At 45.3% G+C, this 26,343-nt stretch overlaps 1 protein-coding gene across 1 annotated transcript; it reads left to right on the top strand.

Moving 5' to 3' along the window:
- The first annotated feature begins 7,653 nt into the window (after window positions 1-7,653).
- On the top strand, window positions 7,654-21,857 carry LOC142295658 (microtubule-associated serine/threonine-protein kinase 1-like). The gene is made up of 16 exons (XM_075338760.1): window positions 7,654-7,897; window positions 14,449-14,550; window positions 14,989-15,082; window positions 15,382-15,452; window positions 15,862-15,947; window positions 16,283-16,491; window positions 16,965-17,103; window positions 17,199-17,331; window positions 17,473-17,638; window positions 17,791-17,892; window positions 18,145-18,267; window positions 18,821-18,930; window positions 19,019-19,737; window positions 20,063-20,151; window positions 21,179-21,259; window positions 21,479-21,857. Exons 1-16 carry the CDS (start codon window positions 7,670-7,672, stop codon window positions 21,610-21,612), a joined length of 2,586 nt encoding a protein of 861 aa, XP_075194875.1. The 5' UTR covers window positions 7,654-7,669; the 3' UTR covers window positions 21,613-21,857.
- The last annotated feature ends 4,486 nt before the right edge of the window (window positions 21,858-26,343 follow it).

Below are 26,343 nucleotides of genomic sequence, written 5' to 3'. Positions count from 1 at the left end.
AAACGCGGTGTCCCCGCAAATTGGATCACCAGCCAGGGTGAAGCGGATAGCTGTGGTCTGGTATTCTCATACTAGGGAGGTCCGCAGTTCTTGGATCCTCCCCAGCATAAATTTAGCAGGCCGCTGCTGCCCCAGAGGTGGCGCATCCATTAGATGCACCAATTCTGGTGCTTTTTCCCAGCTCATCCGATGCCCTGGTGCGGTGGCAAACAGGGTAATATATGGGGTTGATACCAGCTGTGTAATGTCACCTGGCATCAAGCCCTGGGGTTAAGGGTGCTTTACATGCTGCGACATCGCTAGCGATCTCATTAGCGATGTAACACGCCAGATTGCACATACGATTTGTTGAGATTGCACATGTGACCGGCGCTTCAAATGATGACCTATGTGCGATCTTGGCAATCTTATCTGCGATCTGGCGTGTCATATCGCTAACGAGATCGCTAGGGATGTCGCAGCGTGTAAAGCACCCTTTAGTGATGTCACGGCGTCAGATACCTGACATCATAACCCAGTCAGTAATGAAAAAAAAATGACGACAGACAAATTTTTATTTGAAAAACTACTCCCCAAAACATTCTCTCTTTCACCAATTTATTGGAAAGAAAACTCAAATCCGTGTCCGGCGCAATCCAATAAGGGAGTCCCACGACGATCCATACTCACTCTGATTCTCAAAATGGGACAACAAGAGAAAGTAGGTTGAGTGCCGGAGTTATTTTTCTCTTATTAGTGTTTTTCTTTCTCCCGAGCACCACTTTACAGTTGAGCCAGGCCTTCCCTGATTGATCCATACTCACTGACCCAGTCAATGAAGAACAGAATGTTCCCCATTGTCTGGGAGAGCAGTGCAGTGACCTGAGCTAATATCATGAGGTCAGCCCAGGTCATTGCAGGGCATGACCAGCGCTGACTTGAGAAGGTTAGCGAGGTACATTACCTGCGGTGATGGAAGCCGCTGCACTCCTGACGTCAGCACTGGTCACTGAGTTTAATGATCGCTGCGTTAACGAGTATCGCGAGCGGCCTATGACGTCACCGCTAGTCACAGTCTCGGGCTACTCGGGAGAGGTGATGTGAGGAAGTGGCGGGCATAGAAGTCAGTGACGAGCGCTGACGTCAGGAGTGCAGGACTTCATCACTGCAGGTAATGAACTTTACTAATGTCCTGACAGCAACCCTCATCATCACATGACACACTGCAGTGCGAGCAGCTGCGGGGCTGGTGCGGGAGCAGGACACAGAATACAGGGGCACCTGACGGAGGTCACACGGAAGTGCTCCCGTGCGGTTTCTGGGGATTTTCCGGACCCATTGACTTGTATTGAGTCACGGTCCGTTATTATGGAACAGAATAGGACATTTTCTATAATAACGGTACAAACATACGACATCCGATCTTTTTTTTTTGTAGGAACTGATGGCACAGGGAAGTGCTTCCATGTGCCATCTGATGCTACACAAAAGACAGTGAAAAGGTGGTCCTGTCCGTGGGTCCGCAAAAAAACAGGAGCTGAACAGGACAGGAACGGTCATCTGAATGAGCGCTAAACCCACTTTTATCTCCTATAGTGCCCTCATTTGACTGACCATCAGCTCCATGCTTGGAAATCATAGGAGACATCACAACTGCTACCATAGTTGGCTCTTTTTCTGTGATTTCACCTTGCTGATTTCTGTCATTACAGTGTATCCATCACAGCTCTGATTCCTCTTTCTTTTGCAGAATAATGTTGTCTGACTCAACACTAGTGGTTGTTACAAGCAATGTGCCTTCCCAACCTTCTCTGGACACTCAGATTCTGGAAGGGAATCTACATTTTCGACAGAAACACACAACACTGTCTCTATCTGGACCACATTTTCAGAGCGTGCAACTGGCTTCGCCACTGCGCACCTGTTGTGCCTTCAGCATTGGGAGGAGTTACCCTCCTTATTCATCTGTATGTCACAGTGCTCATTGGTCACTTTATTAGAGTCATCGTCACTCCTCCTGGGGTCCTGGACTAACATGTCCCCACTTTACCAGGTGTCAACCCCATTTTCTGGAGTTCCCCCATTATTAACGGTCATATTGTCATTTGTTACTTTACACATCATGTCGCTAAGTTGGGCCCATCCTCTATTTTCTTTGCTCCCACTAACTTAGGACAGTCAACTCTAGTAGGTGCTATCTCCTACCTATTACACATAACCACACAACAAGGAACCCCTTTATCGTGCTGCTGTGGTGAGGCTTTCTTTGGGCCATTCCGGCTCTTTACACAGCAACAGACACTTCCTCTTGCTCCCGCAAGTCCCCAAATAATACAGAGTCCCAGCCACACCATTGTTCCTGGTTACCGTCCTTTTGAGCCACTGAGATTTGGGATGCTCCACCAGCTCCGGCTGTTGCAGTCACTCATGCTGCAGCTCCCGCATTCTGGCCCACACCAGGCATGTGAACAGCTCCTCCAGCTCCTCTGCTCCTCTGGACGTGCTTCTCCACTCATTACTGTCGCTCCAGAGTTTTTCGTGGACCCGGTTGATCCACAACAACACTGCTCTACAGTATCCAGCAAGCTCCGCGGGCCCAACTGATCCACCACAATCCACAGCTGTGATCCTCCCAACCGTACTGATTGAACGCCTGCCCACATTCAGGCCACCAGTTAAGAGATTGCACACCGCAACCTGGGGGTTCACACACTTGTAGCCATGCAAGGTAGCTTAGGCAGCAGAGGTAACAGTCTTTTAAAAGATTCCAGCAGTGGATTACAATATTCCACACCTAAACTGCTCTTAAACATAAACAGGCCTTTTCCTGGCTTAAAGACAAAACACAACTTCAGCCACATACCGTGGCCTTATAGTCCATTAGAGTCCATATGGAAGTATGGCAGCCTCCTCACACTGGCTCCTGCCAGTGTATTCTCCTCCAGGAGAGGTTTAGCCCTGCAGTCACAGCACTAACCAGACTGGCTGAAGTCTCCTTCCAGTCTAAAGTGAGTTCAGACTGAAGCCTTTCAGACTGATTTCCAGAGCCGTCTCAGAGGCTTCACCCAGCCTGAGACCTCCAGCACACCAACAGCCATGTGCCAAACACAGAATCCATTATACATGACATGTGACCTGTCAGCCACAAGTGAAACATACCCTTGGGCGAGAGTACGTAGGTGACTAGACCCACCCATCTCTCCAGCCACCTGTGAGCCTCCCATGTGAAGACTGAAGCAAAGAAAGGAAAAAAAAACCATAAAATGTGGCACTAGAAGTGCCAGCATTTTTGAGGCTCACAACATTAATGTGATACATAACCTCACCGGTCGCTATCTTTATATATATATACATATATATATATATATATATATATATATATATATATATATATATATATGTACATATACAGTACTTACCAAAAGTTTGGACACACATTCTCATCTCTAGAACAACTATTAAGAGGAGAACTTCATGCAGCAGGCCTTCATGGTAAAATAGCTGCTAGGAAACCACTGCTAAGGACAGTCAACAAGAAGAAGAGACTTGTTTGGGCTAAAGAACACAAGGAATGGACATTAGACCAGTGGAAATCTGTGCTTTGGTCTGATGAGTCCAAATTTGAGATCTTTGGATCCAACCACCGTGTCTTTGTAGAAAAGGTGAACGGATGCACTCTACATGCCTGGTTCCCACCTTGAAGCATGGAGAAGGAGATGTGATGGTGTCGGGGTGCTTTGCTGCTGAAACTGTTGGGGATATATTCAAAATTGAAGGCATACAAAACCAGCATGCCTACCACAGCATCTTGCAGTGGTGTGCTATTCCATCCGGTTTGCGTTTAGTTCGACCATAATTTATTTTTTAACAGGACATTGACCCCAAACACACCTCCAGGCTGTGTAAGGCTATTTTACTAAGGAGGAGAGTGATAGGGTGCTACACCAGATGACCTGGTCTCCACAGTCACCAGACCTGAACCCAATCGAGATGGTTTGGGGTGAGCTGGACCACAGAGTGAACGCAAAAGGGCCAACAAGTGCTAAGCATCTCTGGGAACTCCTTCAAGACTGTTGGAAAACCATTTCCGGTGGCTACCTCTTGAAGCTCATCAAGAGAATGCCAAGAGTGTGCAAAATAGTAATGAAAGCAAAAGGTGGCTACTTTGAAGAACCTAGAATATAAAACGGGCTTTACACGCTACGATATATCTAACGAGATGTCGGCGAGGTCACGTCGCAAGTGACGCACATACGGCATTTTTAGTGATATCGTAGCGTGTGAAATCAGTGAAATACTCACCTTCTCGTTCATCGTTGATACGTCCCTCTTTTTCTAAAAATCGAACGTCCTGTTGTTCATCGTTCCCGAGGCAGCACACATCGCTCCGTGTGACACCCCGGGAACGATGAACACAGCTTACCTGCGTCCCGCCGGCAATGGGGAAGGAAAGAGGTGGGCGGGATATTTACATCTCGCTCATCTACGCCCCTCCGCTTCTATTGGCCGGCCGCTGTGTGACGTCGCTGTGCTGTGACGCCGAACGTCCCTCCCCCTTCAGGAAGTGGATGTTCGCCGCCCACAGCGAGGTCGTTTTGAAGGTAAGTACTTGTTATGGGGGTTACAACAATGTGCGACACGGGCAAGAAATTGCCCGTGCCGCACAAACGATGGGGGCGGGTACGATCGCTTGCGATCTCGCTTGCGAGATGGCCGCGTGTAAAGCCCGCTTAAGACATATTTTAAGTTGTTTCACACTTTTTTAAGTATTTCATTCCATATGTGTTAATTCATAGTTTTGATGCCTTCAATGTGAATCTACAATTTTTAGAGTCATGGAAATAAAGAAAACTCTTTGAATGAGGAGGTGTGTCCAAACTTTTGGTCTGTACTGTATATATACTATATATATATATATATATATATATATATATATAATACAGCTCTGACAAGAATTAAGAAACCACTTCAAAATGTTCAGTTTTTCTGATTTCTCTCTTCATATGTTTGAGTAAAATATAAATTGTTCTTTTATTCTATAAGCTACTGACAACGTCTCCGAATTTCCGAGCAATACATTTTGTATTTATTTCCTGAAAATGAGAAATGGTCAAATAACAAAAAATGCGTTGCTTTTAGACCTCAAATAATGCAAAGAAAACAAGTTCATAATCATTTAGAAATGACAAAACTAATAATGTTGTAACTCAGGAAGAGTTCAGAAAACAATATTTAGTTGAATAACCATGACTTTTAATCACAGCTTTCATGCGTCTTGGCATGCTTTTTACCAGTCTTTCACACTGCTTTCGGGTGACCTTATACCATTCCTGGTGCAAAAATTTAAGCGGTTCTTCTTTGTTTGATGGATTGTGACTATCCATCTTCCTCTTGATTACATTCCAGTGGTTGTCAATGGGGTTCAGGTCTGGAGATTGGGCTGGCCATGACAGGGTTTTGATGGTGGTGGTCATTCATCCACACATTGATTGACCTAGCTGTGTGGCATGGCGCATTGTCCTGCTGGAAAAAACAGTCTTCAGAGTTGGGGAATATTGCCTGAGCAGAAGGAAGCCACTGTTTTTTAAGGATAACCTTGTATGCGGCTTGATTCATACTTCCTTTGCAAAGTTTAATCTGCCCAATTCCAGCCTTGCTGAAGCATCCTCAGATCATCATCGATAAGCCACCAAATTTCACAGTGAGTGCAAGACACTGCGGCTTGCTCCAGTCCTCTATGGTCCAATAATTATGGTCTTTGGCAAACTTCAGCCTGGCTCTCCTTTGCTTCTCATTGATAAAAAGCTTTTTTCTAACTTTACATGACTTGATCCATGCCTCTAGGAGCCTATTATGAACTGTTCTTGCCATGCACTTCACCCCAGCTGCCATTTGCCATTACTTTTGTAGGTCACTGTCATGGCCAGCCCAATCTCCAGACCTGAACCCCATTGAAAATCTCTGGAATGTAATCAAGAGGAAGATGGATAGTCACAAGCCATCAAACAAAGAAGAACTGCTTAAATTTGTGCTCCAGGAGTGGCATAAGGTCACCCAAAAGCAGTGTGAAAGAATGGTGGAAAGCATGCCATGACGCATGAAAGCTGTGATTAAAAGTCATGGTTATTCCACAAAATATTGATTTCTGAACTGTTCCTGAGTTAAAACAATAATATTGTTGATTCTAAATGATTATGGACTTTTTTTTTTATTATTATTATTATTATTATTTGAGGGCTGAAAGCAATGTATTTTTTTGTTTATTTTTTTACCATTTTTTATTTTCAGAAAAAAAATACAAAATTTTTTGCTTGGACATTCGGAGACGTTGTCAGTAATTTGTAGAATAAAAAAACAATTTACATTTTATTCAAAAATATACCTATAAAGAGAAAAATCAGAAAAACTGACAATTTTGCTGTGGTGTCTTAATTTTTGCCAGAGCTGTATAGATACAATCACTATCCAATCACAGTGATCAGAGAGCGGAGACCAATGAAATGGGTCCCTCATCTCTTCCGGTGCTGGTCAGCTGTCAGTGACCACTGTGGATCTGTCACTGTGAGTTTTTATACAGTGACAGTTATAATCCAGGATGGACATAGTATGTCATAATGCTGGTACTGACACCTGCTCATGGCGTTCTATGTCCGTCATTCATTATTAAGAAGTTAAATTGATTTTGGTCTCTACAATTTATTTCATAATTGTTATGAAGAAATGTGTCCACATAGGACACAAAGTGACAGTTAAAGGGGTGTTCTCATCTCCAAGATCCTATCCCAATATGTACTCAGCATAGTAATAGTAATATTAGCAAATACCTCCAATTAGAAATGTAGTATAGTTTTCTTGACATGGCCATTTCTCGTACCTCATGTACAGGAATGGTAGTAGCTTAGGTATTCATAGTTACGACCACGAGCAATTAAATACATAACTAACTGTCACTACCTGAGTGGATGTAACCATGAAGACCTAAACTGCACATGAGGTAAGAAACATGGCTGTATCAGTAGAACTATATTACATTTCTAATTGTTGGTATTTACTAATATTATTATTATACCACCTACTTCATGTTGGGATAGGATACTAGAGATGGGAATACCCCTTTACTTATTGTATGAGCTATTTTCTATAAATGTATGCACATAAGTGTACACCACTAGAAGTCATATATTATAAAGTGAGAGGGAAAAGAAAGAATTACTACGTGACTAAAATATAGCTTTTATTGGTAAGAATTAAAATCTACTATTGTTAAACACTGGAATAAATTTGTGAACCCATAATAGATGTGCAGCAGATGATGCTTGGTTATCCCAAAGTAATCCACTATACCTTTTATTGTATATAACAGATATTAATAATTTATCTTACACAATAAAAATACCCTATGTGATCGGAATATAAAGCCCCCATAGCTGTGTCCTCCATGCCTGCATCTGGTACTAATGGTCAGCTATCTTGTTGCCTCCTTAAGGGTTGCTAAGCAACTTCCTTATAAGGTAAGATGCCCCTTTAAGAATAGAACTCGGGGTTCCAATATGACATCACAATTAAGAATCCCTACTTATTCCAGTGATTGCATTCTAATTCTCACTTTGACACTTGTGGTCATTGCTGTTAGTGATAAGCTATATAGCTCTTCATATACAGATCGCGCTTTGCATTACTTTTACTTGAAATGTCTGGAATTTCTCCAGATAAACTTCAGAAGTTAGCACTACTCCAGGGGATTCTTATCACCTATGACCCTGACTTTGTGCTACCACTACCCTGTGGCGTCCTCAGCTTCACTTACCGGCTGGTTATGAAGCTTGTGAGCGACTGCCTGACCAAATACAAACATGGTCAAATTAGCTCAGAATATCTTGAGCATTTACAGCAGAACATCAGGACATCAGTACAAGAGGTAAATAGCAGACAATCTGCACAAATCTTATATAAATAGTAATAATAGATAGTAATTAAGGAATAAAAATGTAAGTATAATATGTAACAAGTTCCATGATAAGAATAGCCGAAGAGCCAAAATAGGACACAAAGGCTACATGAGAACGAAGAGGGTGGGATCTAAAGGGTTAATTGAATTAGGGTTGGGTAGGTTGTGATTGTGGGGGAATAGGATTGGTTAACTCTTTAAGAACAAGGGAATTTTTCATTTTTCTGCTCCCATTTTTCCATCACTTTCTTTCAAGAGCCATAAATTAGTTATTTTTTTTATGGACATAGACATATGAGGGCTTCTTGTTGTTTTATTTGCAAGAAGAGTTGAAGCTGTGAACGGCTATATTCTTTTTACCAATGTACTGAAAAACGAGAATAAAATTCCAAGTGTGATGAAATGGTAACAAATATGCGATTCTGGTTCTGTTTTTAAGGCTTTCAATATGCAGAAAAATGACCTGAGAACATTATTCTCCACGTCAGTCTGATAACTGTGATATCAAACAGGCGGTGAGATTTTCCTGTATAACTGAAGTGAATATAATCAGAATCTGCTGAGGTTATTGTGGGGGTAATAGCGACTTCAGTTCCATCCCAAAATAACTAGCGGGCCAAGGTCTTGTGGGGATTGGGGGTATTAATGTGGAATATTATTACCTTACTCCTTGTACCAGTGTGCATCTTGTAGAGACTAATTCTTAATTAGTTGTTGGTTTTCTCCTGCTTTAGCCCAATTGATATATATATATGCTACCAGTAATGTGTAAAAACAGGCCGGAAATGGGTCATCAAAGTATGAAATACATCAGATGTTCCTACATATCCTAATTGTCTCTCCAGGAAAGGAGACAAACTCTAGCGCAGCACCACCTATTGGAAGTAGCGATCCTAAAAGTCAGAAGTGGATTTTTAACAATCCTTTGCATATGACTTAGGATATCCTAGTCATTCTATAGAATACCTAAATGACAAACAGGTGGAGTGTAGAATACTATAGGGGTGGTCTGTCCAAAAGTAGGTGGACAGGCAGGCAGCAGCAGATCTGTGAAACTGGCTCAGTTGCCCTTAGCATCGAAAAAAAAAAAATTAAGTGCATTCAAAATGCCATTCTAGCCTCCCGTGCGGCAACAAATAGTCAGGAATGATACTTCTGATTCCTTTTTTTTCCCAGCAAAGATATCCTGTTGTTCATTTAGGATTTCTTCTTTCATTAGTTTTTTGACTGTTTGTTACTTCTTTCATTAGTTTTTTGACTGTTTGTTACTAACCGAAGAGCCAAAATAAGACACAAAAGCTACTTGAGAAGGGAGAGGGTGGGATCTAAAGGGTTAACTGAATTAGGGGTGAGAAGGTTGTGATTGTGGAGGAATAGGATCGGTTAACTCTTTAAGAACATGCGAATTTTTCATTTTTCTGCTCCCATTTTACCATCACTTTCTTTCAAGAGCCATAAATTAGTTATTTTTCTATGGACATAGACATATGAGGACTTCTTGTTGTTTTATTTGCAAGAAGAGTTGAAGCTGTGAACGGCTCTATTCTCTTCACCATACAATGTACTGAAAAACGAGAATAAAATTCCAAGTGTGATGAAATGGTAATAAATATGCGATTCTGGTTTTGTTTTTAAGGCTTTCATTATGCAGAAAAATGACCTGAGTCATTTATATATATAATTGCCTTATTCTGTCTGTCTGTCTGTCTGTCTATCTGTCTGTCTATCTGTCTGTCTGTCATGCTCCGAAATTGTGTCCTTACGGTGACACAAAGCTGATTGGCCGCTGGGCTCGCCATGGCCCCGCCCCCCACACGGATTGGCCTCTCGCCCCGGCTCTCTGCAGGCCCCGCCCCCCTCACGCAATGCACGCTCGCTCTGGCCTAACTGACACGGGGCTCCGATTCCCAGGTGAGTACACACACACATCAGATCACACTCACTCTCACACACACCTCACACATCACATCCACACATCACATCCACACATCACAACATGCTGGGATATCGCTTGCTTCTACACCGGCTCCGTCAGGATCCCGGCAGCGCCACACATAACCTTGCGATGCTGGGATCTTAACGGAGGCCGTGAAAGCTGGTAACCATTATACACATCGGGTAACTAAGGTCCCTTAGTTACCCGATGTGTATCATAGTTACCAGTGTACACCGGCTCACACTCACACACACATCACACACACATCACATCGCATCCACACATCAAGGTCCTGCAGCTGCGGAACATACATAACATAACAGCACACACACACACACACACACACACACACAAATCAGATCACACTCACACATACCTCACACATCACATCGCATCCAAATACTCACAACATCCTGGGATATCGCTTGCTTCTCGGCGGCGATATTGTGCTGTGAGCTTCCAGGACCTGACGGAGGATCACATGGCCAGAAGCATGTGATATCCCCGGATGTTGTGAGTATCAGCGCGTATGTGCAATATCGTCAGTGTCTGTGTGTGTGAGTGTATGCGATCCGGTGTGTGTGAGTGGATGCGATCGGTTGTGTGTGTGAGTGGATGCGATCGGTTGTGTGTGTGAGTGCATGCGATCGGTTGTGTGTGTGAGTGGATGCGATCGGTTGTGTGTGTGAGTGGATGCGATCGGTTGTGTGGGTGAGTGGATGCGATCGGTTGTGTGGGTGAGTGGATGCGATCGGTTGTGTGGGTGAGTGTCGGCAGAGGAGCACGGCGTGCTGGAGGAGGCTGGGAGCAGAGAGGCTGATCTTGGGGAAGGCTGGGAGGGGGAGGCTGATGCTGAGGGAGGCTGGAAGGAGAGAGGCTGAGCAATCGTGCTCCATCCGCCATACTGCGCACTCCCCATCGTGCTGCATCCCCCATGCTGCGCACTCCCAAACGTGCTCCATCCGCCATGCTGCGCACTCCCCATCGTGCTCTATCCGCCATGCTGCACACTCCCAAACGTGCTCCATCCGCCATGCTGCGCACTCCCAAACGTGCTCCATCCGCCATACTGCGCACTCCCCATCGTGCTCTATCCGCCATGCTGCACACTCCCAAACGTGCTCCATCCCCCATGCTGCGCACTCCCAAACGTGCTCCATCCGCCATGCTGCGCACTCCCCATCGTGCTCTATCCGCCATGCTGCACACTCCCAAAAGTGCTCCATCCGCCATGCTGCGCACTCCCAAACGTGCTCCATCCGCCATGCTGCGCACCCCCCATCATGCTCCATCCGCCATGCTGCGCACTCCCAAACGTGCTCCATCCGCCATGCTGCGCACTCCCAAACGTGCTCCATCCGCCATGCTGCACACTCCCAAACGTGGTCCATCCGCCATGCTGCGCACTCCCAAACGTGGTCCATCCGCCATGCTGCGCACTCCCAAACGTGGTCCATCCGCCATGCTGCACACTCCCAAACGTGCTCCATCCGCCATACTGCGCACTCCCAAACGTGCTCCATCCGCCATACTGCGCACTCCCCATCGTGCACCATCCGGCATGCTGCGCACTCCCAAGCGGATGGAGCATGATGGGGGGTGCGCAGCATGGCGGATGGAGCACGTTTGGGAGTGCGCAGCATGGCGGATGGAGCACGTTTGGGAGTGCGCAGCATGACGGATGGAGCACGTTTGGGAGTGCGCAGCATGACGGATGGAGCACGTTTGGGAGTGCGCAGCATGCCGGATGGTGCACGATGGGGAGTGCGCAGTATGGCGGATGGAGCACGTTTGGGAGTGCGCAGTATGGCGGATGGAGCACATTTGGGAGTGCGCAGCATGGCGGATGGAGCACGTTTGGGAGTGCGCAGCATGGCGGATGGATCACGTTTGGGAGTGCGCAGCATGGCGGATGGAGCACGTTTGGGAGTGCGCAGCATGGCGGATGGAGCACGTTTGGGAGTGCGCAGCATGGCGGATGGAGCACGTTTGGGAGTGCGCAGCATGGCGGATGGAGCACGTTTGGGAGTGCGCAGCATGCCAGATGGAGCACGTTTGGGAGTGCGCAGCATGGCGGATGGACCACGTTTGGGAGTGCGCAGCATGGCGGATGGAGCACGTTTGGGAGTGCGCAGCATGGGGGATGCAACACGATGGGGGGTGCGCAGCATGGGGGATGGAGCACGATGGGAGGTGCACACCTCCCCCAACACACACACACACACGCGCACTGCACAACACACACACACTAGGAATCACAAACAACGCCCTACACAGACACCCACACACACAGACAACGCTGCACACACAAATATACGCACATACTGCACAACACACACATTGCTCAAAACATACCTCCCCCCAAAACACACCACACACACACAAACCGCGCAACACACACACACACAACGCTACAGACACACAGCGCTCCACAAACAACGCAACACACGCAACACACATACAACACCGCTCTCACCCCCCGCGACACTCAGAACATGTACAGCGCCCTACACAAACACTTGGTAACTACACACAACAACATATATATATATATATACAAAAATCATACATGAACTACACAATACGTAAATTCTAGAATACCCGATGCGTAGAATCGGGCCACCTTCTAGTTTATAATAACCTTATAAAAATACAAATTAAAAATAAGGTTAAAAATAACCCTATTCTCCACGTCGGTCTGATAACTGTGATATCAAACAGGCGGTGAGATTTTCCTGTATAACTGAAGTGAATATAATCAGAATCTGCTGAGGTTATTGTGGGGGGAATAGTGACCTTGGTTCCATCCCAAAATAACTAGTGGGCCTAGGTCTTGTGAGGATTGGGGGTATTAATGTAGAATATTATTACCTTACTTCTTGTACCAGTGCGCTTCTTTTAGAGTCTAATTCTTAATTAGATGTTGGTTTTCTTCTAGTTTAGCCCCATTGATATATACTGGTATATATATATATGTTACCGGCAGTGTGTAAAAACAGGCATTCTACAGAATACCTAGGCAATGTATACAGTGCCGGAAGTGGGTCGTCAAAGTATGAAATACATCGGATGTTCATACATTTCCTAGTCAATCTATCGAATACCTAAATGACAAACAGGCGGAGTGTAGAATACTACAGTGGTGGTCCATCCAAAAGTAGGTGGACAGGCAGGCAGCAGCAGATCTGTGAAACTGGCTAAGTTGCCCTTAGGCTAGGTTCACATTTCCATTAAAATGTATGCTATTGTAAACAACGGCATCCATTTAGCGGATTCCGTTGTGTCCCATAGACTTGTATTAGTGGTGGATTGCGACTGATGACCTTGTGTTGCATCCGCTGCGTCGCGGTCAGTCGTTTTTTGACTGACCGCCGGGTGGAAGCAAAGCAGAATGTAATGTTTTTCTGGCCGTCAACATTAACGCGCCCTGCAGGAATCCGTCGCCATCCGTCAAGCTTGTAATGGATGCCTATGGTGCTGGATTCCGTTGTAATCTGTCTTACAACGGAATCCAGCGCTGGATTCCGTCATGCTCTACTGAGCATGCCCAGCATGTTTGGCACACCCACTGGGCTGTCCCAAACACAAACGGATCATGACTGAGCCGTCAAAAAACGGACGCATAGCAGATGTAACGGATGCAACGGATCAGTTTTTTCACAGGATTCCTGCGAAAGGAATCCTGTGAAAAACACATCCATTACGTCAGTTGACATCTAAAAAACAACTGATCTGTTGCTGACGGACCTGACAAATTTAAAACAACGGAAATGTGATCCTAGCCTTAGCATCCAAAAAAAAATGAAGTGCAATTCAAAATGCCATTCTAGTTTCCCGTGCTGCAACAAATAGTCAGGAATGACACTTCTGATTCCATTTTTTTCCCAGCAAAGATATCCTGTTGTTCATTTTGCATTTCTTCTTTCATGTTTTTGACTGTTTGATACTAAAGACTAATAGTCAGGAATGACATTTCTGTTTCTTTGAGTTTTTCCCAGTAAAGATATCCTGTTGTTCATTTAGGATTTCTTCTTTCATTAGTTTTTTGACTGTTTGTTACTTCTTTCATTAGTTTTTTGACTGTTTGTTACTAAAGACTTTTCCAATCTGGGCATTATATCAGATTTTGCCTGAGCAATTCTTGTCATTCTTTATAATACCTAGACATTTTATGGAATGGCTAGGAAAAGTATAGAACAACGCAGATATTTCATACCTTGCCTGCAAACGACAGGGATTGTATACATTGCCTAGGTATTCTATAGAATGCCGGGTTTTCATACATTGCCTGTAACACATATAATTGTGGGGTTACCATTGTTGAAGTCACCCTGAGATTTCAGTTGTAAAGTTAATAAAGGATGCTGTGGCCATTTTACACCAGTCGCAAGCAGTCATCTGTCTTATGTACATACACTGGGTATGTAGGATGGACGAGGAGATTTAATGGTTTTCAACTACCAGATCCCTCGTCAGATCTCTAGATAATCATTTTAGTGCAGATAGGAGTAAGATGGTGACATAAATGCCCTTCTCCATTCTGCACTTTCTCTTATTATTTTCTTGTTTATTTTCATCTGTATAGGCTGAAGAAAAATCCCAAAGTGGAGAATTGGCCTTTATTAAACAACTGGTCGAAAATGTCCTGATGGTACTAGAGTACCCATTGTGCCCACTGGAGCATCAGGTAAGGATCCATCATCTTCTATATCTCATGTCCTTGTTGTCTGATCTTCTCCCGATTTCCACTCATGTAGCAGAAGGTCAGATTTATGATGTTCGCATTCTCCCTTTCGGCTCCAGGCAGACGCAAGATATCGTATGACAGCCTGTCTCTGCGGCTCCATCTGGGATGGCAGTCTGTACTCAGCGGTGCGGAGTTTGTATTTATGCTCACTCAGTCATCACAATCTTCCTTCTTATAAATGCTGCAATTCTGAGAAATTATTAGAGAACAGTTCTATATACAAGTCCATTATATATTAATAGTAGAGGGACCAGCCGGTATAGTTCGTCCAATACTGACATTATTAAGTAAATGCAGGTTTAGTCCTTCCTGCCTTATATACACGGTAATTTAGTATTTCTGAAATCTTATATTAATTATATATATTCTATCCATCAGGAAACATCAGAAGGTGACTCCGAAGAGCGGCAACAACTAAATAGCCCTGACTGTGATACCAGTCAGAAGGGGCTTAATACTGATCTGATAGAAGGTAAGCTGACCATCAATATCTTACATTCAAATATCAAGTAATAGACAACGGCAGAGAATATGTACATTTACTCTGCATCCTCTGTATGAGACCGGTAGCTGCTCAATAACCCCCTATAAACTATAATGGAGGGGGTCAAATAATTCTGCTTCTCGTCTCTCAGCTTAAAAATGTAAAAAGAGGCTCATTGGTCCCCGATCATACCATTGTTGGGAATTTAATCAGATCTTGAGCAGTCACACGCATCTATTTATATAGACTATTACATCACGTCTCTTCATTATTTATCATTATTTTAGGAACATCTGAGCCGGCAAATACTGAATGTGGAATATGTGAGACACCAGAGATCATCTATGAATCTGCCAGTGTAAGTATCAGAGAGATGTCTGTATAAAGATGACAGGGTACGAATTACACATCCCATATTGTATCCCATATGACAATGGGATGTCTCTGTTCTTCATGTAGATCAGACTTATTATGTGTCATGATGGCATTATTCCTGCTCCTCTGTGTGATGACCCTCGTAATCCCCTGCAGAACATTAATATATATATATATATATATATATATATATATATATATACACTGTATATATGGAAGATACAACCCTTTAATATAAGAGCGTCTGTGGAGGGTCCGGCTTGTATCACGTCCTCTACATCTGCTGCAGTGTAATCAGCGGGATATAATATAAAAGGGAGATGTTCCTGCATCTGGAGATTTTATTTTTCTTGAGTTTCTATGACCTAATATAATGTCTTATTAATTTTTAGGCCGTGAGTGGATCCTTAAATGTGATAAAAAATCCTTCTAAGAGCGACTTTGATCCGATCAAACTGATCAGCTTTGGAGGTTTTGGGTGAGCTTTGCTTTGATATAATATTTATTTTCCAGGGCTTCTTATGATGATGCCTATGTCTGTGTCCTGCTCGTGTAATATTCCCATAGAGAAATTATGAGTCCACATCACAGTCCACATCTGTTACTATTCAGGACAGATGGGATGGATTGTGGATGAGGACCTACCATAGGTAATCATTTATGGAGTGTTAGTTTATGTATTTGTAGACACGGATTTCTAGAAATGGTCTCACATCTAGTATTAACCATTAGTACAGAAGAGCATTTGATGAGGTCTATAGACAGATTATTAGTAACAATTGATAATAAATCATGGATTTTCCTCTTCTCCAGTGCCGTCCACTTAGTGCGCCATAAAGCCACCAAGCAGATCTGTGCCATAAAGAAAATGGACAAGCAGAACCTGAAAGAGAAAAAGAATCTCGAACAAGCCTTTCTGGAGAGGGACATCTCAGCAATTGCGGATTGTCCATTTGTGGTCTCCATGTTCTGCTCTTTTCCTACTAGAAGACATCTTTGTATGGTGATGGAGTTTGCACCAGGTAGGACACATCCATTGTATCTATATACTGCCCACGTCTGCTTAATCCGAGCACCTTATATATACCCAGATTGTGACCACATGGGCGATTACAGTCCACACAGCATTTACTATAAGGTATCTATTACCAAGATGCCTGAAAACTCATTGATCTCTGTGAAATCCTGGGGCGTATGTCCTGACTGAGTATAGCAGCAATTTCTGATAAGGATAAAAGCATAACTTGTTTATATTTGAGCAGTTTTTATAGATGGAAACTTTCACAGAGAAATACATGAGGCTTGTAGATGAGGCCGGGCTCTATCTCTGTGTATAGGGTATCTCTGTAGTATACAATATATGCAGTGCATTATACAGTTTATATTTATATATGATTTCCTGTTCTAATATCTCTGATTATTTCTCATTCACCCTCATCATGTGTAATTTACATTGTAACAAACCCTCGCCTGTGATATTTGCTTTCTCGTGTAGGAGGAGACTGTGGAAGTCTCCTAAGGAACAGGGGTGCTTTTCCTGCCACCGCGGCCCAGTTGTACATTGCAGAAATAGTTGTCGCTGTGGAATATCTGCATAGCCATGGTGTGGTGCACAGAGACCTGAAGCCTCAGAAGTAAGTGACCCCTGTATTATAATGACGGGGAAGACAGTTACAGATTGTTATATAGAGTCTATGAGTTATTACTGACTCCATCTTTTCATTCACAGCCTCCTGATAACAGCTACAGGACATATTAAAGTCACGGATTTTGGGCTTTCAAAACTCGGCATCATGAGACCAACGTCCAACGTCTACAAGACTCCAACTGAGGACATCATCAGAGAGTTTTATGATAAAGAGGTCGGCTTTACTTACAGGATCTTGTACTTTACAAATCTCTTCTCTTTCTCCTTTTCTGATCATTTCTCATTTAGACGTTTCCATTGATGTTATTTGTTGCAATGATATTTATTGACCATCATCTCTTCTGCTTGTTTCCAGACGGCTGGCACCACTGCCTACATTGCCCCAGAAGTCCTCCTAAAGAAAGGATACGGAAGACCTGTTGACTGGTGGTCATTAGGGATCATTCTATATACATTCCTTCTTGGATATAAACCATTTACTGGGGCAAACAAGATGGAGATTAGGCACAGGATCGTCTATGGTAAGTAAAGTAATCTGAATGCGATGTGATGTCTCTGTTATTTGCTTTGATTTGCTCTGTGCACAAGTTTCTATTTTGTTAGGAAAAATGTTTTCTCATGAAAATGAATGAAGATGCTTTATTTTCTGTAACACTTGCTTTTTATATAACAGCTGACATACCTTGGACATTTAATAAATACTGTCCACCACAAAGAGCTAAAGAATTGATCACTGCGCTGCTCCAAAAAAATCCTGCACATCGACTTGGGACAGGTAATATTATCATAGTATTAATAATGTTTTATTACACCTCAGTGACCAGACAAATGACCGTGTCTATGAGGACCAGCACTGAGGGTCTCTACTCCACCTACTTGTCCATTCCCCATTCTTCATACTATCACTACATTTCCTTCATGTCTGGCTCTGTTGTATCTTCAGATCAGAATAACATAAACTGTATAGATATAGAGAAGTGTCTCTGACAATGACTGTGTTATTTTCCTTCTTGTCTTCCTTTTCCAGGAGGGGCAAATGAGATCAAAATGCATCCATTCCTGCGGGACTTGGACTTTGACAATCTGCTAAGTCAGAGACCCTGGTTCGTACCTATTCTAATGTCAGATCTGGACACCCGCCACTTTCACAGTAAGTAAGATAAGACGTCTTCTGCAGTAAACTGCTGTGTGTCTTGTCTTTCATGTCATGTAACAATCAGCTCCCATCATGATAACATGGTGACTGTCTGACCGAGTCTTATTCTAAAGGCCCAGTCACACACAACGACTTACCAGCGATCCCGAAAACGATGCGATCTGATAGGGATCGCAGGTAAGTCGCTGGGAGGTCGCAGGTGAGATGTCACACAGATAGATCTTACCAGCGATGCAGAAACAATACAGGTCGCAGTAGCGACCTGTATAACGATCTCAGCAGTCACTGTGACCCTGTCACACAGTGTCAAACACAGCGATGTGTCCTGCCCAGCAGGACATCACCTTTGAAGAAAATGGCCTGGACCATTCTGCAAGGACTAGAGATCTCACAGCAGGGGCCTTATCGCTGGTAGGTGTCACACATAACAAGATCGCTAACGGGATCGCTACTGCGTCACCAAACGGTGACTCATCTGCGATCTCGCTAGCGATCTCGTTATGTGTGACGGTACCTTTACAGTCTCTAATAACACATTACTTTGCAGCTCGCTGTAAGAAAAACAAACATGTGGATTCAGATGAGGAGGACACGAGTGAGGACAATGAGTGGCAAGAAGTCCAAAATTTTCTATCACCTTATCCAAGGTTTTGTAAAGTAAGTAAGTGGCCAATAAAATATATGAAACCTATAGTTATAAAAAGTTTTAAATTAAATCTATTTTATATTTCTTCATTTATTTTAGCTACATATCACCAATACTGAGAGGATGGCCAAAGAAGAGCCTGTGTCACCTCCAGGGTGTTCCATAACCAATACAGAGAACATGGCCAAAGAAGAGCCTGTGTCACCTCCAGGGGGTTCCATAACCAATACTGAGAGGATGGCCAAAGAAGAGCCTGTGTCACCTCCAGGGGGTTCCATAACTAATACTGAGAGGATGACCAAAGAAGAGCCTGTGTCACCTCCAGGGTGTTCCATAACCAATACTGAGAGGATGACCAAAGAAGAGCCTGTGTCACCTCCAGGGTGTTCCATAACCAATACTGAGAGGATGGCCAAAGAAGAGCCTGTGTCACCTCCAGGGGGTTCCATAACCAATACTGAGAGGATGACCAAAGAAGAGCCTGTGTCACCTCCAGGGGGTTCCATAACCAATACTGAGAGGATGGCCAAAGAAGAGCTTGTGTCACCTCCAGGGTGTTCAATACCCAATACTGAGAGGTTGACCAAAGAGGAGCCTGTGTCACCTCCAGGGGGTTCCATAACCAATACTGAGAGGATGGCCAAAGAAGAGCCTGTGTCACCTCCAGGGGGTTCCATAACCAATACTGAGAGGATGACCAAAGAAGAGCCTGTGTCACCTCCAGGGGGTTCCATAACCAATACTGAGAGGATGACCAAAGAAGAGCCTATGTCACCTCCCGGGTGTTCCCTAGAGAACAGCGAAAAACCCTCAGACATGTGAGTAGTGTATTATTACAATTATTGTTATGTGATTTACATGAGACGAGTAACACAAATCTAAATCCAGCATCCACCGCCCCATGATTGCTGATCTCTGTAGTTCTGGATTGTTAGAACACTGCACTAATAGCTGATTATTGAGCCCAGCCATTCATTTCCAGTTCAATACAATATTACTAGTTAGAGTCCATTATTTCTGGTAGAATGGGTTCCTGAGTGGGGTATCTTTTCCGTATTGTCCTAATTGGCCTTACAGGCAGGTGCTCGTCCTCCTATATTGTTTTTACTTGTCATTTACTTGACTTTTTTTTCTACCAAACAGAAAGAAAGAATCTTCACTTTCCAAATCTGATGGTGAAAATCTTGGTTTCACTGTTAATAACGACGTGGCATCCTCGCCCTCCGTCTCAGGTATGTACAGCTTATAGATCATCCTATTATTTATCTAGGATGGTCTCTCCATCCTCCATCCTCCTCATCTCTCAATCTTCCATACCCTTGATCTCACTCTATCCCCCCTGCATCCTTCTTCCCCCTGCACAGCCTGTCGCCCTCTGCACCCCTCTCTTACGTACCCTGCACTCCTCCATCTTCTCCAGCTTCTTTCTCGCTGGGCAAAACTCCATGGCTCCGCCCACCTGAGTCACAAGTAGTGACATCATCGCAGGTCCTGCAGCTCCAGTAGCTGCTCTGCATGTGCCTCCGCTCCACACACGGCTAATTTGTATGAAAATGAAGAAAACGATCCAGCTGAGTGACCAGGTGATTTATTCAGTGCAGTTCAGACAAGGCATCTGGTCGTGGTTAACGCGTTTCTGGCTTAACGCCCTTAATCATATGATTAAGGGCGTTAAGCCAGAAACGCGTTAACCACAACCATATGCCTTGTCTGAACTGCACTGAATAAATCACCTGGTCACTCAGCTGGATCGTTTTCTTCATTTTCATTGCTGTGCGGCCAGGGCAGGGCCGGATCCGAGTCTGAGGCGAGGTGAGGTCAGAAGTGGGTGAGCTGGATTCTTTTACAAAAGGCTAATTTGTATAGTTTACAAATTAGCCATGTGGACAGAGCCAGAGGTGCTGGCCCTCAGCGCTCTTCAGATTTTCCGGTACATCGTACCGGCACGTAACGCCGCAAAAAAAGCACTGAGCGGGAATAAAAGAAAGGTGAATCCTGGAAACTTTTGATGTTGTGATGAGTCCTCTATAAAGCTACACTGAAGGTTTATGTAACTGATTATATAATAACACTTTGTCCTGCTGCAAGAAATGTCATATTAATAAGTGGACATAGATCTTTGGAGAGACACCACATGGCGGCACACAGAATAGTGATAGATCCATAGTAATCAGGTCACATATCTCTATGAAGATACAAAGATAATCTTTTAGGAATTTATAATCAACATTTTTCTAACTTTTTGATTACAAACTCCAGGTCAGACGGGAAAAAGATCTGCTCTAAAACTGAGAAAACAGCAAAAAACAGAGACAGTAGAAGAGGGGGAGAGAAGGCGAGGTAAGTGTGACCATAAGCTCCATGTTGTGTGATGTCAGTGAGAATTCATGTGGAGCAGATGTGATCAGTGGTGGGATTGTCACATATATGATGGCTGACGATGATCCCACACCTGTGTATGGAGAAGGTTCCTCTACCGTCCGGTCACCGTGACACCACTGTACTATCCTCTAATATGGAGTCCCATTACTTACACCAGTTTTTAATTTCTTCTCACAGGTTCTATCTTCCGCCGGATTATATCATCCTGCCGGCGTAGATTATCCAGGGCTGCTCGTGCAGTCAGAGAGAGCTGCATTTTTTCCTGCTGTCAGCATGGCTCCATAGTCATCTCAGAAGATCCCTACATCTAGCTCCCTGAAGAAACTACAGCACATCCACCATCAATGCTGTGCTTGTATGGAAGAACTTGTACCATCTATGGGCGGCACGGTGGCTCAGTGGTTAGCACTGTAGTCTTGCAGCGCTGGGGTCCTGGGTTCAAAGGACAACATCTGCAAGGAGTTTGTATGTTCTCCCCGTGTTTGCGTGGGTTTCCTCCGGGTTCTCCGGTTTCCTCCCACACTCCAAAGATATACTGATAGGGAATTTACATTGTGAGCCCCCCAAATAAGAATAAAAATTTAAAATTAATTAATTGCCTTTTAAATTTAATTGATTATTACTGGCATTAATCGCATATCAATACTATACATGTCATAAATGTCTGATAGGTTAGACACCACACAGGAGAAGATTGGTTCTTTGTCTCTCATTAATCCTCTACACCCGGGCCAGAAGTGGTGTGATGACCAGAGATTCTGTTATTCCTAAGGTTATGTGTACACAGCGCTTTTTAGATGCTGCATACTTGCGAAGTAGTGATGGGCGAAAAAGTTTTAAGTCCGTACCGGATACCTAGTATCTGTGCACGGACCCCCAAAATGCAGTTCTCATTGAACTCTGTGTAACTGTTCGGATTCAGCCACCCAAATAATTAAAATAATAAACGAAAAAGAAAGAAAATAAGGAATAAGGCAGGAGCGTTATACTTACCGAGTCTCCCACACGGCTGTAACACCACATCCGGGTCTGCTCATTTACCCTCATACATATTCACTGCATCCCCTGGTCACCGTCAGTCCCAGCTGTTGCAGACCCTCATCGTACACACCTCAGGTGCCGCAGAACCTCATCATACACACCCCAGCTGTTGTATAACCTCATGATACACACATCAGCTGCTGCAGAACTTTAGGCCGGAGTCACACTTGCGAGTGACTCACATGTAACTCACACGCGTCTCGCACTGCATCACCCGCCATGGCCTGCCGCTCTCCAAACAGGAGTGTACAGCTGCATTCATTTCTATCTAAAGTCTGGCTGAACCCACCGAACCAACTTTCCTCTCAGATCTGCTCATTTCTATGTATGAGGCCTCCAATGTTATTTTGGCACAAGATAAGGAACCTGACAGATGATTTCTACTGCACGACCCGTGGTGGAAGTGTACTGCTCGGGTCCAGGCTCGTTTGGTGGGTGGCTCGAGCGCCTCCGGACCCGGGGGTCACGTCGCTCTGCAAGGGGTTGCTGGCGATCTCGATGGGGGTGGTTAAGTAGGTGTACGGCCGGAGCCGTGTTTTGAGTTTGTGACGCCACCCACGGGACGTGGTGAAGGTGTAGACACCACCGCTGCAATTACGGGGCACCCAGGGGAGATGGTTGTGCAGCAAGATGTTAACCCCTCTGTGGGCAGGGATGGTGGCCGCGGGACCCGTTTGGGGAAGTATGTAGTGGCTGTGCGGTGCAGGGCGGTGCGCGGCTGGATGGCACTGTTGTACTCACGATTATTGATACACACAAGTGTCTGGTAAACCAAGTTGATGGTGGTCGGTGCCCGCAGCCGGCTGCGTCTTGTCCACCACCCGGGTTGGTGGTCCTGGTCTTTCTCCTGCACCTCTTTATGTTCGTGTTGACTGCCTATGCCTCAGCAACGGGAGTCCGCTCCCCGGCTATATATGTGTCGGAGGAATCCGTTTGCCTGCAGGTCCGTGGGATCTCTCTGCCTGTACCGTGGCTTTCTATCCCCCTCGGTGGGCTGTTGCCGTCTTTCGGGTCTTGGGACGGGAAAGGACCTAAGGTCCAGACCTCAATCAGTGAATTTGATGTGGTCCAGTGGCTTCTGGACTTCGTTCTGGGTCTGAGTACCCCCCTGGTGCTCCGGTTTCCAGTCGGTTCCCCGGTTCGGTACCGGCGGGCCACTACCCTATCCCGGTCCCTTACGGTTCCACCTGGCAGTCTTCCCGGCTCCTGCAGGCCAGGCCACCGCCTGCCTCCTAGCCAAGGTGTGTGGGCTACGACCCTCACACCTGTCAGACTGTGGCAGACCTGTCACCACAGGCCTGCTGCACTCCTCTCCACTCCTGTCACTAATCTGACTGAACTCAACTGACTTGTCACAACTGACTGAACTGTGTTTCCTGCCTCAGGCCCTCTGAACTCCTCGATGGGCGTGGCCAATCACCTGGCTCTGCCCCCTGGTGTGACCATTTAGCCCTGAGGGAGATGACTAGGTTTTGTGTGGTTGGCTGCTGTTACCCTTTCAGGGGGACGGGTGTTATGCAAGGGCCTACATGTGACCAACTGGCTAGTCCAGGGCATCACAGAAGGAATCAGACTTTTCTTCCTGGCCTCCAGGAGATCAGTGGATGTTTTCAGCAGTTTCTCTGGCCGAAGCAGAGTGGTAGAGGCTAAATCCCAGTGGGCTAAAGGATGACTGCTGACATCATGCCTGGGTCACTTGATAGTGGCGTTTTCAAACTCCAGCCCGATGTTTCCAGATGGAATAAACATTATTTTTTTAATTCCACGTGGCCATGGAGTTGTTTAGAATAGAAGCAGGAGAGTGGGGGTAAGACCCCCAGATGGTTAGAGTGGAGGGTAGGAAACATCACCATGGCCACCAACCAAGCCGGTCACACCTACTAACCTGCACCAGGTCCCTCTGTCCACTGGGATTTAGCCACAATCGAAGCAGAGCAGACCTGGCGCCCTCCCCTCGCAGAGCACAGTGGAGGGGGGGAACCGCTGCTGGAACCTGTGCATTGCAGGAGCAGGAAATGAAAGGGAACTGCTGTCTCAATGGGGTGCCCCCTCTGCATTCTACCAAGCTGCGCCCTGTGCGACCGCACTAGTTACTCGCACATAGGTAAGGCTGGCCATGCTCACTGTAAAGCCTATAATAGAAGTTGAGTGCTGGATTGAGTGAGAGGAGATACAGTCATATGAAAAAGTTTGGGCACCCCTATTAATGTTAATCTTTTTTCTTTATAACAATTTGGGTTTTTGCAACAGCTATTTCAGTTTCATATATCTAATAACTGATGGACTCAGCAATGTTTCTGGATTGAAATGTTTATTGTACTAACAGAAAATGTGCAGTCCGCATTTAAACAAAATTTGACAGGTGCAAAATATGGGCACCCTTATCAATTTCTTGATTTGAACAATCCTAACTACTTTTTACTGACTTACTGAAGCACTAAATTGGTTTTGTCACCTCATTGAGCTTTGCACTTCATAGGCAGGTGTATCCAATCATGAGAAAAGGTATTTAAGGTGGCCACTTGCAAGTTGTTCTCCTATTTGAATCTCCTATGAAGAGTGGCATCATGGGCTCCTCAAAACAACTCTCAAATGATCTGAAAACAAAGATTATTCAACATAGTTGTTCAGGGGAAGGATACAAAAAGTTGTCTCAGAGTTTAAACTGTCAGTTTCCACTGTGAGGAACATAGTAAGAAAATGGAAGAACACAGGTACAGTTCTTGTTAAGCCCAGATGTGGCAGGCCAAGAAAAATATCAGAAAGGCAGAGAAGAAGAATGGTGAGAACAGTCAAGGACAATCCACAGACCACCTCCAAAGACCTGCAGCCTCATCTTGCTGCAGATGGTGTCAATGTGCATCAGTCAACAATACAGCGCACTTTGCACAAGGAGAAGCTGTATGGGAGAGTGATGCGAAAGAAGCCGTTTCTGCAAGCACGCCACAAACAGAGTCGTCTGAGGTATGCAAAAGCACATTTGGACAAGCCAGTTACATTTTGGAAGAAGGTCCGGTGGACTGATGAAACAAAGATTGAGTTGTTTGGTCATACAAAAAGTCATTATGCATGGAGGCAAAAAAACACGGCATTACAAGAAAAGAACTTGCTACCCACAGTAAAATTTGGTGGAGGTTCTGTCGCGGACGGAGGGGACGCGCTCGCCACGCTCGGGTCCGGGGCTTCTGCTGCTGCTGTTCGGTGGCTCGAGCGGTGGACCGGACCCGGGGATCGAGCAGCGCTCCTCACCCGTGAGTGAAAAGGGGTGGTGTGTTTAGGGAGATTGTTCGTGACGCCACCCACGGGACGTGGTGATGATAGCACCACCGCTGATGGTAACGGGGATCCCGGGAGAGATGGTAGGGTGCAGCTGAGATGTTGTCCCCTCCGTGGGTAGGGGGGTTGGTGATCCCAGGGCCCGGAGGTGTAACAGGGAGGCCCGATGGCTGGGGTGCAGGGTGCAGGGGCAGCGCGGTGCCGGATGGCTCTGGTGTACTCACTCAGATAGACAATGACAGAGTCTCTGGTAAACCAAACGGCTGGATGGACGGGTCCCGCAGCCGGCTGCAGTGCTGTTGTTGTGCTCTCCCCGGACGGCTGATTGTGGCTGTCTTTCCCTGCACCTTTTAGAAAGTTCTTGACTCCTGTGGTTTCCCACCGGTAGTCCGCTCCCAGGCGTATAGGTGCCGTAGGAGCCCGTTTTGCCTGCAGGCGCTGGCCCTTGGATCTCTAGCCTCTGGCGGTGGCTGTATATTCTCTCAGGGTGGACGGTTGCCTTCAATTGGGACTTGGTTGTTAGGGAACCCCGGGGGTTCCTGTCACATTCGGATTTGACTATTGCTTCACTCCGTTCCCCAGTCCAGTACCGGCGGGCCGTCGCCCGACCCCGGTCCTTAAGGTTCTGCGGAGTTCCACTAACTCCTGCAGATGGCCACCACCGTCTGCCAACCTTGCTGTCAGTGCCTGGGCTCCAACCCAGACACATGAAGTGTTTACTCCTC

This window comes from Anomaloglossus baeobatrachus, chromosome 3, assembly GCF_048569485.1.
Source record: "Anomaloglossus baeobatrachus isolate aAnoBae1 chromosome 3, aAnoBae1.hap1, whole genome shotgun sequence".
NCBI classification, from domain to species: domain Eukaryota; kingdom Metazoa; phylum Chordata; class Amphibia; order Anura; family Aromobatidae; genus Anomaloglossus; species Anomaloglossus baeobatrachus.
Note: the sequence above shows the minus strand (reverse complement) of the source record. Positions and strands in the feature narration are given on the sequence as shown.

What these genes read in the sequence shown, in the direction of transcription:
- LOC142295658 (XM_075338760.1), top strand. Translation starts at nt 7,670, where the DNA reads ATGTCTGGAATTTCTCCAGATAAACTTCAGAAGTTAGCACTACTCCAG. An exon ending in TGTGCCCACTGGAGCATCAG is followed by an intron (nt 14,551 to 14,988) that starts GTAAGGATCCAT and finishes TCTATCCATCAG; the next exon opens with GAAACATCAGAAGGTGACTC. An exon ending in GGTGATGGAGTTTGCACCAG is followed by an intron (nt 16,492 to 16,964) that starts GTAGGACACATC and finishes TTTCTCGTGTAG; the next exon opens with GAGGAGACTGTGGAAGTCTC.